The sequence below is a fragment of the Ranitomeya imitator genome, chromosome 4, assembly GCF_032444005.1.
Source record: "Ranitomeya imitator isolate aRanImi1 chromosome 4, aRanImi1.pri, whole genome shotgun sequence".
NCBI lineage: Eukaryota > Metazoa > Chordata > Amphibia > Anura > Dendrobatidae > Ranitomeya > Ranitomeya imitator.
Genome location: NC_091285.1, coordinates 532302957 through 532323198, shown reverse-complemented (window position 1 = coordinate 532323198; position 20242 = coordinate 532302957). Strand labels below are relative to the sequence as shown.

The following is a 20242-nucleotide window of genomic DNA, read 5'->3' as shown; positions in this document are numbered from 1 at the left end:
CTGAACCACCATACAGTGCTAACCACTGAGCCATCATACAGTGCTAACCACTGAGCCACCATACAGTGCTAACCACTGAGCCACCGCGCTGCTGATATCTCGTTCTAATACAAGTCAATCATATATTTGCTATTTTTTTCATGGTAAGAACCATTGGCACCATTTATTCTGACTTGATGCAATTGCTGGCATCATGGGTAGCAAACGTTTCCAATGTTAGCACTTCACACTTGAAAAAAGACTACAGATTTTGGGTCACATGCTGCTTCATTTGTCTTACTGTATAAAAAGTACATTTCTAAACGATTATGGTGAAATGCATTTGGAATTCTCAAATATCCTATTATACTATCCTGAGTCCATTTCATAAATTCTGTATAAAAAGTCAATAGACCATACATAAAACTTTATTTATATTTCGAGTTGTCAAATACTGCGTAGTCTTTAGCAAAAACGGCACTACAGGGGCTATTTCTAGCAAATTTACAAGGAGGAAAGCTCCATCCAAAAACAAAAGTGCAGTTCTCACCCACATGTGGGATTACACATGGGAGGGACTTTTCTAACCTTTCTCAGAGAAATTCTTCAAACCGTATAGATATATTTCAAAATATTCAGACAGTTTGAATTACATTTCATTCCTGCAGGAGTGAATTTGTTCACTTAGGTCCTCCACTGAGGCTTCTTCCCAGGGACCCCCTGCCTGGCCTGACTGGGACCCATGAGGCTTTGATGTGTTGATGATGGTGTTGAAGGTGACAATTCACACCTCTGCAGACTGGATAAAGACAGGACTGCACACTTCTGCTCACAATTCCACAAGCACTCTGAGAGGAAAAGGAGACATGGAAAACTCTTCTGGGCCTCTCTACCAGCAGGACAGCATGCGCCAGGCATGGGCCACTGTATGCCAGCATAATTATCCTAGCTCTGAGGGATACAGCAGTCTTTCTCCTGCATCTTCCACAGGCTCCAGTGGTTTATCCCCTCCATATATTGGTTACCAAAGCCAAACATCTCAAGACGCTTTTGGTAGCATTTCTATACCTTCTTCTCAACCAATGGACTTGAATATCCAGCCTTCAGAAAAGAAAATTAAGAAGATGAAAGGAAAACTGCCATTCACCCAACGACAGAGTGCAAGTGAGAGAGAGAAGATGAGGATGAGGAACCTCTCCAAAGCTCTGCAGAACCTCAGAAGATATCTACCTCCTTCGGTAGTTCCAATAGACAAGACCTTAACCAAAATAGAAACACTTCAGTTGACCATAAGGTATATCTCATATCTGTCTGCACAGCTGGGTCTCAGTAAAGAAGTATTGGAGCAGAGAAGACAAACTTTCAAGCAAAGGACAAAATGTGCCCAAAGCATTAGCTGCTACATTGACACGAGTCCCTCACTTTGCTCAGAGCCTGTAAAAGAGAATATGTCTCTTATGGAATCTAAAGAGCATAAATCTTCAACAAGCTCAACTGCTGTTAGATCTCAGTGCCAAAACACACGAAAACGCTGCCAGATGCCATATGACTTCCCTCAATGCTCCGAGTTACAAGTACGACCAGTACAGAACTATCCAGTAACCTTTGCGGCATTGTCACAGCCATCGAATGACCACGTCACCAGCCACCCACAGATGGTAAGCATCTCTTTATATAGAATATATACAGTGATAAATCATTTATACATTGATATTTGAGTATACGCATTCTAGATCTTTTGTAACATAGTCTATTAACTGAAAATAAGTGTCCCCAATTGCCTTTATACTCCAAGAGTGTGCGCTCAAAGAACATCTGAATCTCAAAAGTAAATGCGTCCTAGGAGGCATATTCTGCCATACAATAAAACATAAGTGTAACTGATAAGATAAAATGTACGGCCCACTATTCATGGGCATTTCATATTATCAAATATATATTTGCTGCTAACCTGAATGTTATATTTCTCAGCTCTCCTGTGAAGAATACTCACACCTGGTGGAAATGTGCAGGACAGAAGCATCTCATCTGTAAAGAAGATAAGACTCCGTGCCTAGAAAAGAAGACTCGCCTAAATTATTGTATTAAGTATATACCGTACATATATACGTGTGCATTTTTTTCTGTTTGCATTGAATGTTTAATATTTATATCATTATTCATTAATCTATTTATTAAATATCTGTATTTTTCTAAATCTTCACTGGAGTTAAAGTCTTTAAATAACACATGCCTGGAGACAAACAATAAAGCACAATAGATATGAATAAGGTTATAGACTAGTGCAGAAGAAGAAGTGAGAGTAGAAGTGTGCCGCATTATCATTCTAACTTGATGGATAGGTTTATAGAAATAATGTAAGGCCCCTTTTACAATGTGTAAATGTAAGGGTATGTGCACATGTCCGGATTTTTAGCGTTTTTTTTGCGGAATTTCGCCATAAAAACGCTATAAATCCGCTAAAAAAAGCTAACATTATGCATCCTATCATTTAGAATGCATTCCGCATTTTTTGTGCAGATGTTAGCGTTTTTTTCCGCAAAAAAAACGCATACCGCAAAAAATCCGGACATGCTCTATCTTTTTGCGGATTTTTTGCGGATTTCCTATCAAAAAGGACATTCCGGAAAATAAAAAAAAAACGCAAAAAATCCGCGCAAAAAATGCACAATTTCCGCGAGAAATCCACGCGAAAAAAGCATGCGGATTTCTGGCAGAATTCTCAGGATTATGTCAGGAAAAAATCCTGACGTGTGCACATACCCTAATGGTTGTTTGTCGCTGTACAGTTTGCTTGTTCTCAGCGACACGGCCACTGATTACACAAGGGAAAGTGCTGCTGACCAACGATTATATTTAGGTCCGTAAAAAAAATATGATCAGCTGACAACGACGCCTGTGTTTGATTGTCGGCTGATTACTGCATGGTACAAGACAGAAAAGCAGTCAATGCTCACTGGTAAATTTATTTATGGTTTTATAGAAAATATCCAGAAGAGATTAGCAAATCGATTCCATTGGCCATGTAAGTAGTCTACGGTTGCTGGACGGCAGACCCGCGAACCTCCTATGTGTCGAAATCTCTGGCACCTCTTCTGATGCATATAGGTCTGGTGTGATATTATCATTGCAGGGGGACGCATACACGATGCTGTGTTGGGGCTAACAATCAGAAGGGGTGCTGGTGATGCCGACAGATAAGAGGCACTTCACATTGCCCCTATTTGGTGGTCCTGGGAATCAATTTGCTCTTCTTATATCCAGTGGACCCTGTTAGCTTATTGAATGCCAAGAGTGTCTATTTGGCATAAGCCAGGGCTGTTTGTGCCCACATACTGTTTTTTAGTATATAGTTGCCCATCCTATTCAACAGAAAGGCATCCACACCAAAATTATAATGTGCGTTTTAAAGTAATGGCAGTGAATCGGTGACGTATAGCGCTGGCTACTTGTACGTTGGCATACGTCAGGAGATTCCGTCAGAGGCAGGCAGTACATCTGGATTATTTCCTGACATTTACCTTTGACATAAAATACAAACAGTGAACACTGCCTAATACAAATGCTGGATTGTGCAGTGTACTCTGGTAGTTATGCTCCCAGCATGGTTTTCACATAGTTCATGATGCTTTAAGTCTATGTTCACACACTGCGTTTTTGCAGCGGTTTTTTTTTCTCTGCATGCAAAACCTGCTCTCTTAGCAGTAAAGAAGTTGCTTACTAAAAACAGGTTTAACTGCATTTTTGCTGCTTTTCTTGGTGCATTTTTGCTGCGTTTTTTGGTGCCGATTATATGTGTCATTTGTCAACAGTACATGTTTAAGAAAGTTAGTTTATTCGACAACAAAAAAACAGCAAAAATGCATAAATTGCATTTCCCGAAACATTTTTGCATTTTCTCATTGCTTTCTATGGTGAAAAAACGCTGAAAGAAGTGACATGCTGCAGTTTTAAAAAACACTGCAGTTTTTCAATTCAGTCAGGAAACAAAAAGAAACAATTGTGTGCATGAGTTTACTGAAAACTTTTGCTGGAACTTTAAAAAAGTAGCTTTTAATTTGCAAAAAAACTCAGAAAAAAAAACACTGCAAAAACGGAACATATGAACATAGCTTAAGGGGTCTTCCACCAATGGACAACCCCAGCATAACCAATTTAGAACATCAACACTCCCATCCTATTGTGACACTGTTCCAGTGATGTTGGCACCTCTGTTCCTATACAGGGACATTTATTGTTGTGCTATGTGCAGGCTGCCAATGAGTGGCGCTCATTCGCCACCACAAGTCTCTGTGACCCCGACATCATTGAGACGGCGCTGCTGCAGGAGGTGAGCAGAGACTTTATTTCAATTGAGGTCTTGAATTGATGAACGCTAAGGGGCCTTATTCTCTCATCGCCGTATTAAAATGGTGATCGTGAATAGATAAATAGCGCCCCTGGCAGGTAAAAATTCTGCAGGTGACAGCTGTATATAACAACTGATACTCTGCAGAATCGGCCCCGACTGGTTTTGGAGCCGATCGGGTTGAGCAACCCCTTAAATACCGCTGTCATTTGCAACAGCGGAATCTAAGTGGTTAAAAAGGGGTTTAAAGGCCCTCTCTGACACCTCCAGCCCTTTGTGATCGTAATCGCAAGTACCGATGATTGCCAAGGAATCCCAAGGTCATCTGCTGACCCCAGGGTACATTGTCAATAGAAGAAAAACCTGGAGTAAGGGTACCGTCACACTATACGATTTACCTACGATCACGACCAGCGATATGACCTGGCCGTGATCGTAGGTAAATCGTAGAGTGGTCGCTGGGGAGCTGTCACACAGACAGCTCTCCAGCGACCAACGATGCCGAGGTCCCTGGGTAACCAGGGTAAATATCGGGTAACTAAGCGCAGGACCGCGCTTAGTAACCCGATGTTTACCCTGGTTACAAGCGTAAAACTAAAAAAAACAAACAGCACATACTTACATCTGGTGTCCGTCAGGTCCCTTGCCGTCTGCTTCCCACACTGTGACTGCCGGCCGTAAAGTGAAAGTGAAAGCACGTCACCGCTGTGCTCTGCTTTCACTTTACGGCCGGCAGTCACAGTGCGGGAAGCAGACGGCAAGGGACCTGACGGACACCAGAATGTAAGTATGTGCTGTTTGTTTTTTTTTAGTTTTACGCTTGTAACCAGGGTAAACATCGGGTTACTAAGCGCGGTCCTGCGCTTAGTTACCCGATGTTTACCCAGGTTACAAGCGAACGCATCGCTGGATCGCATCGCTAGATCGGTGTCACACACACCGATCTAGCGATGACAGCGGGAGATCCAGCGATGAAAGAAAGTTCTAAACGATCTGCTACGACGTACGATTCTCAGCAGGATCCCTGATCACTGCTGCGTGTCAGACACAGCGATATCGTAACGATATCGCTGGAACGTCACGAATCGTACCGTCGTAGCGATCGAAATGGTATAGTGTGACGGTACCCTAACAGTCCAAGAAAATTCTACTAAAAAGGTTTTTTCTTTATTAAATCACAAAAAGGCACATAAATATACAAGAAATTAGTATCATGACAAAATAGTTTACATAGGGAGGGATGGACAACAAAGAATGTGGGTCTCAACATTCATGTAATAAGGTGGGCAGAGCATTCAGAAAAATTTATAAACCATGGCACAATGTTAATTATTTTAAGCCCTTCACAACAGGGATCCATAAAGTGCCATATAATAATATGCTATATATCACTACTACCTAAACCAGACCAGAAAAAATGCAGGCAGCACTCCATAGCTTAAAGGTGAAAAAATGTGTTTTTTTTCGGATATTTTGTCCAGGAGGCGTGCACCCACCTATTGGTAAAGTGCTGTTCCAATTTTCTATGCTACCTAACCCATAAATACAGAAATGCTCTTACCCATAGTACCTTGTTAAGACACCACAAATGCAGCCCCAAAGCGCATTTCGCATTGGCTTCTTCAGGGGGCCCTGTTTGAGGTACGTCCCAACAGTCTTTAAATAGAGCTCTAGTGCGTGAACCGGTAATTGGGCATTTTTCGGCATGTATAAACAGGAGAACCAGGAGTATAATAGGTATATAAATTTATTACAAATACAGGGTATAAATATACATACAGTAAGTGACGTAAGATGATAGTATAGAAGCAGTGAACACAATATAAAGTGCAAGAAAGGATGGAAACACGGGAAACCAGTATCCACCCAGTGTGCGGGAGCACAAAAAAAAAAATCCAAAACAGTCTGATACAACAGACTGAAAATACACAGCGCTGCAGGAAGCGAGTAGTACATATAATAAAGTGACAAATCGTCACTAATAGTGAAATATTGGGGCTTACCGCAGATAAGAAGGGCTACACCGCACACCGGACCGGAACCAGGATAAAAAGACGATTTGTCACTTTATTATATGTACTACTGGCTTCCTGCAGCGCTGTGTATTTTCAGTCTGTTGTATCAGACTGTTTTGGATTTTTTTTTTTGTGCTCCCGCACACTGGGTGGATACTGGTTTCCCGTGTTTCCATCCTTTCTTGCACTTTATATTGTGTTCTCTGCTTATATACTATCATCTTACGTCACTTACTGTATGTATATTTATACCCTGTATTTGTAATAAATTTATATACCTATTATACTCCTGGTTCTCCTGTTTATAGTGTTAATATGGAGTGGGTTGCCTCTTGTGTAGGCGTTGGGGCTTTTTTCTACTATTTAGTGTAAAATTGCCCTTTTTTTCTTTGTTTAAATATGTGCTCTGGAGTCGTTATAATTTTTCGGCATGTGTATCTCATCAGTCGCGCCAGAAATTACATCACACTATGCAGCTCATGGCGATGCGGGTCACAGGGAAATCCCCAGTGATGTCATTGACCCGCACACGTCACTATAGAGCGCCGAGTGCGACGCTCCAGCTGTTAAGCGATGGGAGACATGCGCACCTCCCACTTCCTATTACAGCGCACAACTACTCAGGTAACTGCCATATTGAATGTGGGCAAAAAGAGAGGACATTTACCTCTCTACTATTCCTATACCAGAACGCAAATACAAAAAAGGTTGAAGGGGGAGAGGGCAAGGATAATTGATTCTCCTGAACGTCAAAACCGACATTATTATAAATAAACACTATGGCCCCTTTATATAAAAGTGACAGTAAAGTGCAATTGTGCCAATAAATATCAGTGCATATATATCAATTATAAAGTATATATATATATATAGATATATATATATATATATATATATATATATATAAAACTACACTGTGCAAATCTAGTGACATTATATATACAATAAATTTTAAGAAAAATAAAAAAAATAAAAATGAAAAATAATAATAAAAAAGTGACAATATGCAGAATCTTGAGGCATGGGACATTATTAAGGTGATCGTTTTGACATTCCATGATCTCCAATGTCCAGGAAAACACCAGATGAATGATGCTTAAAAGGATATTAAGAATAAGGACAACTAAAGAAAAAATAATGAAAAAATATAAAAAATATAATCATAAATAATAAAATAAAACCATGGAAACTAGATATTTAAAGAAAAGGGAGAAAACTCAGTTGCTCATTCAAACCGGCCAGTACCATAGTATCAAGAATGGAAATCCATTTGCACTCACGCTGTGCAAGGATACGTTTATAATCCCCACGCCTTATTCCCAAATGTATATGATCAATACCCCACACCTTATATTCATTAGGATTACAATTATGCTTTAATTTAAAATTGCATGGGATTGTCTTGAGAGTACTCGGATCAGCGACATCATGTGCCGCTATAATATCTCACATGTTCACATGATCTCACACGTAGCTCTCTAGATGTCAATCCAATGTAGATTAAGTCGCAAGTGGAACATATGATGTGCTGCACGTGATGTAGTCTCTGATACTGCACTCCTTCTGACCATCTGAAGACATAAAAGTTGTTGCCCGAATCTAACATTGGCCTGTTAGATTCTGCTGTAAGCCAGGTCTAAAAGACTGTCTGTGAGACACTGACAGATCACTGCCGGTCACATGCAGCAGCTCTCACGCTCAGCTCAGTGTGTCCTGGCTGGCTTGGTGAGCGGTAGCATCACTGATGTCATCAAGCACCAAACCATCTGAATGTAGCTGAGTTGGGGATCATCGTGGGAAATAGGCATTATGGATTATGGGTGGAAAGGCAAATGTTTATTTCAATTAAAGTATTTTACTCTGTCTGTGTCTTTATTACTTCTGACAATGGGGTTAGTAATGGGGGGGCTGATAGACACCTCTCCATTACTAACCCTGGGCTTCATGTCTGTGAACATAAACTAGCTGACATCAACCCCACAACTATTAACCCACTTGCCACCACATCAGGGCAAGTGGGAAGAGCGGATGTTAAGCGCCAGAATTGGCTGCACCATTTCTAGGGTGGCTGAGCGTTGATGTTTTTAGCCTGTTAGGGGGCCAGTATCCATGGTCCTGTCCCAGCCTATTAATATCCGCCCACAGCTGTCTGTTTAGCCTGGTTAGTAATTATACCCAGATCATTTTTTTGGAGTCCCCCTATAGCAGCCAGTAAAGGCTAAGCAAACAGCTGTGAGCTGATATTAATAGCCTGTGAAGCTTCATGATTAGCCCCTTCCCATAATATTACCACCAGCTCTGAGTTGTTCGCTTTCCCTCAGCTATTTTGATAAATTAAGGGGGACCCCACCCGTTTTTTTTTTAAACTGATTTATTTTATATGTGCGATACACAGGTAGTGGTGCTGAGCTGACTACAAGTCTCCTCAGTGTCGCCTAGCCTCGCTGATCACAAGGAGACCAGGTGTCACTGATAAGAGCTGCATTTAGCACCTGGTGCTTGGGAACTAACTGAACTACCTTTCCCAGGCGCTGGATCGTGTCACACTGATTTGGCACACGGATGGCACACATATGTACCACGTGGAGAGCACCGGTACAAGTTTTTCTAGTACCAGAATCAGGACATGTGACGTAAGCCTAACACAGTGTCCAGCTAACAGCCTATGACACTCCCCTATTATTCGATTAGGCGGGCTGTCCAACACTCTACTAGTGCATCACAGAGGTGCAAGCCCCTAGGTTATAAGTTCAACATTGACGGTCCAGGCTGTACTCTGTAAAGACAAGATGAGCAAAAAATATACTAATTCTAGGAGGTATTGGTTAAAATGTTGCACCCGTGTTACCTTCTTCAGTAAGGGGGGCTCCTGCATCCTGTTTATACATTTTCCTTTGTGACCTTGGCAGGGAAAATACCATTGCCTTTTTGCTATTTCTATAATTATTTGGGGAATTTTTCAAGTTCCTTTATTACTTTGACTTCGCTTTTATTTTACTGGTGTGTTAAAGTAGCAAAAAAAAAAGCTATATAAATCTGCTATCGTGGTAATCATACGGACTCGAAGAATAGAACGGCGGTCACTTTTACTGCACGGTGAGTTGTTCAGTGAAAAAATATAAATACAGTAAGTAAATTGCCATTTTTTGTTTATTCTGCATCTCAAGTATCTGAATAAAAAGTGATCAAAAACTGTTATGCACCCCAAAATGTTACCAACAAAAAAAACAAACCTCCAGGAAAAAAGACCCCCTCAGGTCTTTCATCTGTCACTTGAAAAATAGAGGTTTCCCAAGTTACTGTAAAAACGACAGCTCCCACCTCCTCAAATAAAATCGAGTGAAATCTGCCTTCCCAAAACTAAATGGGGTCTGTACACATCTCACTACATTTAGGGTGCGCGCGCTCGCTCCTGGTCTGTTAAAGAGACAGCGTGCAGCATCCTGAAGTGTCCTCAGTTAATGGCTGAGAGACACTTATTATTTAAGGCATCTCCACCTGTTGAGAGGTGCCTGAGCAATGGTTTCACTTTGCTTGTCTGCATGCTTGTTAGTTCTCTGGTCACATGTTCTAGTACTAGTCTGTGCCTGCCCGTATACCAGCCGTGCCTGCCAGCACCTGCCATGCCTTATTGTATACCAGCCGTGTCTGCCAGCAACTGCTCTGCCTTACTGAACCAGCCAAGCCTTCCCATTTTTGGCCATTCCAGCTTCCTGCCCTTTTGGAGTTCAGCTGCCGTGTGTCCGAAGTCTATCCTGAAGTAGCAGCTGGCGTCCATCTGGAACCATGTCTATCCACACCATCAGGGGTTCTAGCGTGCGCACAATCTTGAAGCTTCTTAAAGGCATAGTAAACGAAGAAACTACATTGTTTCTATCTATACGCTGCACCGCCAATGCTAGATAAGAAAGAATCACATTCAAAAGATATTCCAAAGTTATTTCATTATAGTCTTCGATACAAAAGTGATATGCATTGATAAACTATACTGCTAATAGCAATTGTCAGTAAAGGCATTTGTCAGCAAGGACAATACCAACTGTATAGCTGCTGATAACTAACCACTCAACTAACATCTGCTACAGATCTGTAAACTGTTTTATTTATTGAAGTGTCATATTATGATATATTATTTGTTTGTAGAAAATTTACTTTTGTAGCTTCTTTTACCTTTCTTCCACACAAATCTGTATATCTGTTTTTGCTGCTTCATCCTCAAATTACTTTGTGGGGTGCTAATGTATTTATTATTATAACTTCACAATATATGACCTAATCTCCCGATAACATCTCTCACGTAATCTTGGGTCCTCCCAAGACTTCCTTCTCTCCTCCACACTTATTCGCTCCTCGCCCAATCGCCTCCAAGACTTCTCCCGAATATCCCCCATCCTCTGGAATTCTTTGCCCCAACAAGTCCGACTATCATCCACATTCGGAACCTTCAGATGGAACCTGAAAACCCACCTGTTCAGGAAAGCCTACAGCCTGCACTGACCCCACTGCCTCCTCATCACTACCGGAGCTACCGCCTCACCATCACCGGAGCTACCGCCTCACCAACACCGGAACTGCTGCAACCCCCAACCTACTGTCTCCTTCCCCACCATCCTGTAGAATGTAGCAAGGGCAGGGTCCTCGCCCCTCTGTATCAGTCTGTCATTCTTAGTTTGCTTACTGTAAGTGATATCTGTAATTTGTATGTAACCTTTCCTCATGTACAGCACCATGGAATCAATGGTGCTATGTAAATAAATAATAATAATATATGTCACTTCTCACAATCATTGGTGTGTACTGTAGATTCAAAGTAGTATGGCAAAAGCAGAAGATAAACTCAGATGACATTTTTTTTTATGGATTTATTAGATATCCTCTCTTACATAGCAAACTTAAAATACCTTTATGTGAATAAACCTTAAAGAAGATCAGTCACTGGAGCAGATATTTCAATTAGATACCCTAAAACAAACAAGCCAGTAAATGGTCATGCAATAGAGAAGCTCATGTCCCCATTCATAGCAGAAACAGAGACTGTCCTTATGATGCTGGATGAGTGGCCGCTTTAGTAAGGAGTTGTGCAATATTAAGGAGAAGTGAAGAGGGGATCACTGGATCACTGGAGAGTCGGGATATTAGCACCAAATGGTGTATCCAGTGACATAACTAGAGTACTATGGGAACCAGGGCAAAATTTGGACTTCAAAAACACCAAAAAAGGAAAAATTCAAGATAACACACCAAAAACAGGCGGACTTGCCGCCGCCCCACAGCATGTTGCTCAGATAGGTGGTGTTGCTATATAATATAACAAAGTAAACATAACAATATGATCATTTTTTAAGTAAGGCTATGTGCACACATCAGGATTCTTTGCAGAAATTTCCTGAACAAAACTGGACATTTTCTGCAGGAAATCCGCATGCGTTTTTTAGCGTTTTTCTCGTGTTTTTTTCGCGTTTTTTTCCGGAGCTTCCCAATGCATTAAATAGCGGGAAATCCTCAAAAAATCCGCAAAATTAATGAACATGCTGCATTTTTTACCGCGATGTGTTTTTTTTGTGGAAAAAAAACGCAATATGTGCACAAAAATTGCAGATTGCATTCTATTAATAAGATGCTTAATGGATGTGTTTTTTCGCAGTTTTATCGCGTTTTTATAGCGAAAAAACGCGGAAAAAAAGCAAAAAATCCGTAACATGTGCACACCGCCTTAAACTTCTAAATAATAGTTTCCACACAACAAATACTATCACTATTCTATTGCTGGACAAAACCCACTATTCCAAGGCCAATATCACCAAAATTAACAGTACAAGGGACAAATAATATTGACACACAATGACCTATTGACATATTATCAGCACCTGGTGTACAAAGGAGACTTAGGCCTCTTTTCCACTTGCGAGAAACACGTCCGTGTCTCGCGTGTGGAAACGAAGCTCTGGCGCCGGCACTCCGGTGCGAAGCGTGCGGCCGCATAGCAACACATGGAACCGCACACTCCGCTCCGGAGTGCCGGCGCCAGAGCTTCGTTTCCACATGCAAGACATGGACGTGTTTCTCGCAAGTGGAAACAAGCCCTTAACCCCTTCGTGACATGCGCCGTACTAGTACTGCGCTGCCGGCACTGCATTAGTGCCAGCAGCAGTACTAGTACGGCGCACCGATCACCGCGGTCTCGCGCTGAGCGCCGCGGTGATCAGGTGCGGGTGTCAGCTGTATATGACAGCTGACACCCCGCAGCAATGCCCACGATCGGCGCTATCGCCGATCGCAGGCATTTAACCCCTCTGATGCCGCTGTCAGTAGTGACAGCGGCATAGAGGGGGGTCCCGCAGGGACGGGGGCTCCCTGCGCTCTCCCACCGGAGCAACGCAATGAGATCGCGTTGCTCCGGTGACCCGGAAGGAGTCCCCGGATCCAAGATGGCCGCCGGACTCCTTCCGGGTCATGAAGTGACCTGGCTAGCCGGTGCCTGCTGAGAGCAGGCGCCAGAAAGCCACCTAAACTGCCTGTCAGATCGTTGATCTGACACTGTGCTATGCACAGTGTCAGATCAACGATCTGATCTAATACAGAGATGTCCCACCCTGGGACAATGTTAGAAAGTAAAAAAAAAAAAAATAGAATGTGTAAAAAAAAATTTAAAAAAATCCCGCTCTATAAAACTATCCCACTAGTTAACCCCTTCAGTGAACACCGCAAAAAAAAAAAAAAAACAAGGCAAAAAACAACGCTTTATTATCATACAGGCGAACAAAAAGTGGAATAACACGCGATCAAAACAACGGATATAAATAACCATGGTACCGCTGAAAACGTCATCTTGTCCCGCAAAAAAAAAGCCGCCATACAGCATCATCAGCAGAAAAATAAAAAAGTTATAGCTCTCAGAATAATGCGATGCAAAAACAATTATTTTTTTATATAAAATAGTTTTTATTGTGTAAAAGCGCCAAAACATAAAAAAAATTACATAAATGAGGTATCGCTGTAATCGTACTGACCCGAAGAATAAAACTGCTTTATCCATTTTACCACACGTGGAACGGTATAAACGCCCCCCCTAAAAGAAATTCAGGAATAGCTGGTTTTTGTTCATTCCGCCTCCCAAAAATCGGAATAAAAAGCGATCAAAAAATGTCATCTGCCCGAAAATGTTACCAATAAAAACGTCAACTCGTCCCGCAAAAAACAAGACCTCATATGACTCTGTGGGCCAAAATATGGATAAATTATAGCTCTCAAAATGTGGTGATGCAAAAACAATTTTTTGCAATAAAAAGCGTCTTTTAGTGTGTGACAGCTGCCAATCATAAAAATCCGCCAAAAAAACGCTATAAAAGTAAATCAAACTCCCCTTCATCACCCCCTTAGTTAGGGAAAAATAATAAAATGTAAAAAAATGTATTTATTTCCATTTTCCCATTAGTGCTAGGGTTAGGGCTAGGGTTAGGGCTAGGGTTAGGGCTAGGGCTAGGGTTAGGGCTAGGGTTAGGGTTAGGGTTGGGGTTAGGGCTAGGGCTAGGGTTAGGGCTAGGGTTAGGGTTGGGGTTAGGGTTTCAGTTATAATTGGGGGTTTCCACTGTTTAGGCACATCAGGGGCTCTCCAAACGCGACATGGCGTCCGATCTCAATTCCAGCCAATTCTGCTTTGAAAAAGTAAAACAGGGCTCCTTCCCTTCCGAGTTCTCCTGTGTGCCCAAACAGTGGTTCCCCCCAACATATGGGGTATCAGCGTTCTCAGGACAAGTTGGACAACAACTTTTGGGGTCCAATTTGTCCTGTTACCCTTGGGAAAATAAAAACATAGGGGATAAAATATCATTTTCGTGGAAAAAAAAATATTTTTTATTTTCACGGCTCTGCGTTATAAACTGTAGTGAAACACTTGTTGGTTCAAAGCTCTCACAACACATCTAGATAAGTTCCTTTGGGGGTCTAGTTTCCAATATGGGGTCACTTGTGGGGAGTTTCTACTGTTTAGGTACATCAGGGGCTCTGCAAATGCAACATGACGCCTGCAGACCAATCCATCTAAGTCTGCATTTCAAATGGCGCTCCTTCCCTTTCGAGCTCTGCCGTGCACCCAAACAGTGGTTCCCCCCAACATATGGGGTATCAGCGTTCTCAGGACAAGTTGGACAACAACTTTTGGGGTCCAATTTGTCCTGTTACCCTTGGGAAAATAAAAACATAGGGGATAAAATATCATTTTCGTGGAAAAAATAATATTTTTTATTTTCACGGCTCTGCGTTATAAACTGTAGTGAAACACTTGTTGGTTCAAAGCTCTCACAACACATCTAGATAAGTTCCTTGGGGGGTCTAGTTTCCAATATGGGGTCACTTGTGGTGGGTTTCTACTGTTTAGGTACATCAGGGGCTCTGCAAATGCAACATGACACCTGCAGTCCATTCCATCTAAGTCTGCATTTCAAACGGTGCTCCTTCCCTTCCGAGCTCTGCCATGCACTCAAACGGTGGTTCCCCCCCACATGTGGGGTATCAGCGTACTCAGGACAAATTGGACAATAACAATTGTGGTCCAATTTCTCCTGTTACCCTTGGGAAAAAAAAATTGCGGGCTAAAACATCATTTTGTGGAAAGAAAAAATGATTTTTTAATTTTCACAATGCTACATTCTAAACTTTAGTGAAACAATTGGGGGTTAAAAGTGCTCACCACACATCTAGATAAGTTCCTTAGGGGGTCTTCTTTCCAAAATGGGGTCACTTGTGGGGGATTTCCACTGTTAAGGCACGTCAGGGGCTCTCCAAATGCGACATGGCGTCCGATCTCAATTCCAGCCAATTTTGCATTAAAAAGTCAAATGGCACTCCTTCCCTTCCGAGCTCTGCCATGCGCTCAAACAGTGGTTTATCCACATATATGAAGTATCGACGTACTCAGGACAAATTGCACAACAACTTTTGGGGTCCAATTTATCCTTTTACCCTTGGGAAAATAAAAAATTTGGGGCAAAAAGATCATTTTTTGTGAAAATTAATATAATTTTTTTTTTTACGGCTCTACATTATAAACTTCTGTGAAGCACTTGGAGGTTCAAAGTGCTCACCACACATCTAGATTAGTTCCTTAGGGGGTCTACTTTCCAAAATGGTGTCACTTGTGGGGGTTTCCACTGTTTAGGCACATCATTTGCTCTCCAATCGTGACATGGGCTCCGATCTCAATTCCAGCAAATCTTGCATTGAAAAGTCAAATGGCGCTCCTTCCCTTCCGAGCTCTGCCATGTGCCCAAACAGTGGTTTACCCCCACATATGGGGTATCGGCGTACTCAGGACAAATTGTACAACGACTTTTGTGGTCCAATTTCTCCTGTTACCCTTGGTAAAATGAAACAAATTGGACCTGAAGTAAAAATGTTGTGAAAAAAAAGTTAAATGTTCAATTTTTTTAAACATTCAATAAATTCCTGTGAAGCACCTGAAGGGTTAATAAACTTTTTGAATGTGGTTTTGAGTACCTTGAGGGGTGCAGTTTTTAGAATGGTGTCACTTTTGGGCATTTTCTGTCATATAGACCCCTCAAAGTCACTTCAAGTGTGAGGTGGTCCGTAAAAAAATGGTTTTGCAAATTTTGTTGCAAAAATGAGAAATCGCTGGTCAACTTTTAACCCTTATAACGTCCTAACAAAAAAAAATTATGTTTCCAAAATTGTGCTGATGTAAAGCAGACATGTGGGAAATGTTGTTTATTAACTATATTATGTGATATAACTCTCTAATTTAAGGGCATAAAAACTAAGAGTTTGAAAATTGCTAAATTTTCATAATTTCCGACAAATTTTTGTTTTTTTCACAAATAAATGCAAGTCATATCGAAGAAGTTTTACCACTATCATGAAGTACAATATGTCCCGAGAAAACAGTGTCAGAATCACCGGGATCCGTTGAAGCGTTTCAGAGTTATGACCTCATAAAGTGACAGTGGTCAGAATTGTAAAAATTGGCCCTGTCACTTGGGTGAAAACAGGCTTTGGGGTGAAGGGGTTAATAATATTACATACTGATCAATAACAAAAAAACAGAGTGCTAAGACTAATATTACCCACATACAACAATGACTATAGTAGTATGTATCATTTATACAAAGTTCTGAAGATTGTATTAGTGTATGCAGCACACATAAATCCAGATACTCACCATTCACATCTCCAATTGCAGTCATCCATTTTCTTCATTCTTCTTCCTCCAGTCAAGACTCATATCTACAGAATGTAAAACACAGACATCTATCGGTTATCACTTCTAAAGGGAACCTATCATGTCAAAAAACGCTATTAACCTGCAGATATAGGGTTAATGTGCAGGTTAATAGAGTAATAAAGCCATGCGGACGCCACACTGAAAGCCAAGCTACCTGGAGAAATTGAATTTTATTCCTCCAGGCAGCCTTAAGGTACCGTCACACTAAGCGACGCTGCAGCGATACCGACAACGATCCGGATCGCTGCAGCGTCGCTGTTTGGTCGCTGGAGAGCTGTCACACAGACCACTCTCCAGCGACCAACAATCCCGAAGTCCCCGGTAACCAGGGTAAGCATCGGGTTACTAAGCGCAGGGCCGCGCTTAGTAACCCGATGTTTACCCTGGTTACCATCGTTAAAGTAAAAAAAACAACCACTACATACTTACCTACCGCTGTCTGTCCCCGGCGCTGTGCTTCTCTGCTCTGGCTGTGAGCGCCGGGCAGCCGGAAAGCAGAGCGGTGACGTCACCGCTGTGCTTTCCGGCCGCTGTGCTCACAGCCAGAGCAGAGAAGCACAGCGCCGGGGACAGACAGCGGTAGGTAAGTATGTAGTGGTTGTTTTTTTTACTTTAACGATGGTAACCAGGGTAAACATCGGGTTACTAAGCGCGGCCCTGCGCTTAGTAACCCGATGTTTACCCTGGTTACCAGCAAAGACATTGCTGAATCGGCGTCACACACGCCGATTCAGCGATGTCAGCGGGAGATCCAGCGACGAAACAAAGTTCTGGACTTTCTTCCCCGACCAGCGATATCACAGCATGGGCCTGATCGCTGCTGCCTGTCACACTGGACGATATCGCTAGCCAGGACGCTGCAACGTCACGGATCGCTAGCGATATCGTCTAGTGTGACGGTACCTTTAGACTTTCAGTAATAGAGGCATGGCTGATGCAGCTTCAGTAACTGATCTGTGTACAGTAAGTGGTGGCTGCGAGTTTGCATCGGCACTGACAGCCAGCTCAGCAGAACATAAATGCTGAGCTGACTGTCAGTCAGTGCTGGGACATGGTTACAGCCACCGATCATTAAAACTTTTAGTTTGCCCATGCTATGTGTCCATTTGTGGGTTCCATGATGTCTCCTGTCCACTTGTGGCTTCTGAAGTGTGTTCGCCTGCAGCTTCCACTGTGTCTCCTGTCTGCTTGCGGCTTCCAGGACCTCATTAAGACTTTTAATTTGCCTCTCCTATGTGTCTGCCTGCTACTTCCAGGACATCTCCTGTCCGCTTGCGGCTTCCAGGACTTCTGCTACCCTCACCTACTGTATCTTCCCCCTTGTAGGCAGTTAGTCCTCATGGGCAGGGTCCTCTATCCTCTGGTACACAGTTTTTGAAAAAAAGACAATATCAGCTCACCCTTAGTGGAAACTCCCTGTGAGTTTGAGTGATGGAAGCACAGGATCACATCTCTGACATATTTCAATGTATACTTGCAAGGAAGGTAAGGATCCAGTTTCAATCCAAAAAGTTTGCACTACTGCATACAACTTAGCATAGGTGTGAGTTGGGAATAAGGGGTATGAGGAAAACAACGGAGTAGTGCTTTCTATATTTTAAAAAGAAACAATAAAACTTTATGAATTTTATGGACTGAATCTGGATCCTTATCTTCTCTCCTTTTGTACCAGTCGGTGACTCTTTTTGTTAAGATTATTGTACTTGTTTTTTTATGTATACCCCTTTTCACATGTAAATCGCCATGGAATAAATGGCACTATGATAATAATAATAATGTCCGCCTGTGGCTACCATGGACTCTTGATACATGCCCACCAGCAGCTTACAAGACGTCTTCTGTCTGCTTGCAGCTTCCAGGACATCATTGAGACTTTTAGTTTGCCTCTACTATGTGTTCGCCTATGACTTCCAGGATGTCTCGAGTCTGCTTGCCGCTGGCGGGACCTCATTAAGACTATGTTTGTCTCTGCAACTTGTCCACCTGCGACCTCCAAGAACTCTCTGGTCTGCCTGTGGCTTTCAGTAAAGGTACCTTCACACATAACGATATTGTTAACGATATCATTGCTATTTGTGACGTAGCAACGATATCGTTAATGAAATCGTTATGTGTGACAGCGACCAACGATCAGGCCCCTGCTGGGAGATCGTTGGTCGCTGAATAAAGTCCAGAACTTTATTTCGTCGCTGGACTCCCTGGAGACATCGCTGGATCGGCGTGTGTGACACCGATCCAGCGATGTCTTCACTGGTAACCAGGGTAAACATCGGGTAACTAAGCGCAGGGCCGCGCTTAGTAACCCGATGTTTACCCTGGTTACCATGCTAAAAGTAAAAAAAAACAAACAGTACATACTTACCTACAGCTGTCTGTCCTCCAGCGCTGCGCTCTGCTCTCCTCCTGTACTGGCTGTGAGCCGGAAAGCAGAGCGGTGACGTCACCGCTCTGCTTTCCGGCTCACAGACAGTACAGGAGGAGAGCAGAGAAGCAGAGCGCAGAGCTGGAGGACAGACAGCTGTAGGTAAGTATGTACTGTTTGTTTTTTTTTTACTTTTAGCATGGTAACCAGGGTAAACATCGGGTTACTAAGCGCGGCCCTGCGCTTAGTTACCCGATGTTTACCCTGGTTACCGGCATCGTTGGTCGCTGGAGAGCGGTCTGTGTGACAGCTCTCCAGCGACCAAACAGCGACGCTGCAGTGATTCGGATCGTTGTCGGTATCGCTGCAGCGTCGCTAAATGTGAAGGGGCCTTAACTCTGCAACTTGTCTGCGGTCTCCTGTACGTCTCCAGTCTGTCTGCGGCTTCTAGTAATTTTGCAACATGTCTGCGAGCTCCAGGAAATCTCTTGTCTGACTGTGGCTTCCAAGAACTGTGCTGTCAGCAGACCCAGGACCACTCCTGTGTGCCTGTGGCTTCAGGTAACCCTGCTACCTGTCAACGATCTCCAGGACATATCCAGTAACTCTGGTACTTGTTTCTTACATGCATCACCTACCTGCTGCACTGACGCCTATTGCTCTTGTAACATGGCCAATCACTGTGTCACCTTGCTTTCCACATAAAAAAGAAGGTAAATAGACTATAAAAAAGAAAACAAAATAAATAATTATTTGTAATTATCCCACAATTTTTATGCACTGATTCCTGGAAAAGCTGCATGAGAATGAACAGCTAGCTTTACTTAAAAAGTTTCTAGGTAAAAAAAAATTTTGAGTGCGGTACTACATGATATAATTTCTCCTAAGAAAATCTTGTTACTTACAGAATTGCAGAGGATTCATTTATTGGTCTCCTACTAAGTGAGTGGGTTCAGCTTTAACATTATTCAGATGTAATTAGAATGAAGAGTTATTAGTTAGTAATAGAGTTGAGCGACCTTGACCTTTTTAGAGTCGAGCCGGGTTTTGCGAAACCCGACTATGTCCAAAGTCGGGTCGAGTGAAATCGGCCGATTATGACGTAAAGTCGGGATCGACCGAAACACGAAACCCAATGCAAGTCAATGGGGCAGCATAGTCGGCAGTGAGTGGGGGCCAGGAAAACACCTAGAGTGCCCATTTTAATGTCAAAACCATCCATTCTTCTTAATGAAGCTTGTCAAGCGTAATTTACCTTATAATAATTGGAAGGCATTTGAAATTGGGGGTCATTTGGCTAA

The 20242-nt window shown here is 42.4% G+C and overlaps 1 protein-coding gene across 1 annotated transcript; it reads left to right on the top strand.

Annotated features, from left to right (window-relative positions):
* The first annotated feature begins 845 nt into the window (after positions 1–845).
* On the top strand, positions 846–4348 carry LOC138674588 (uncharacterized). The gene is made up of 2 exons (XM_069762406.1): positions 846–1637; positions 4232–4348. Exons 1-2 carry the CDS (start codon positions 846–848, stop codon positions 4346–4348), a joined length of 909 nt encoding a protein of 302 aa, XP_069618507.1.
* The last annotated feature ends 15894 nt before the right edge of the window (positions 4349–20242 follow it).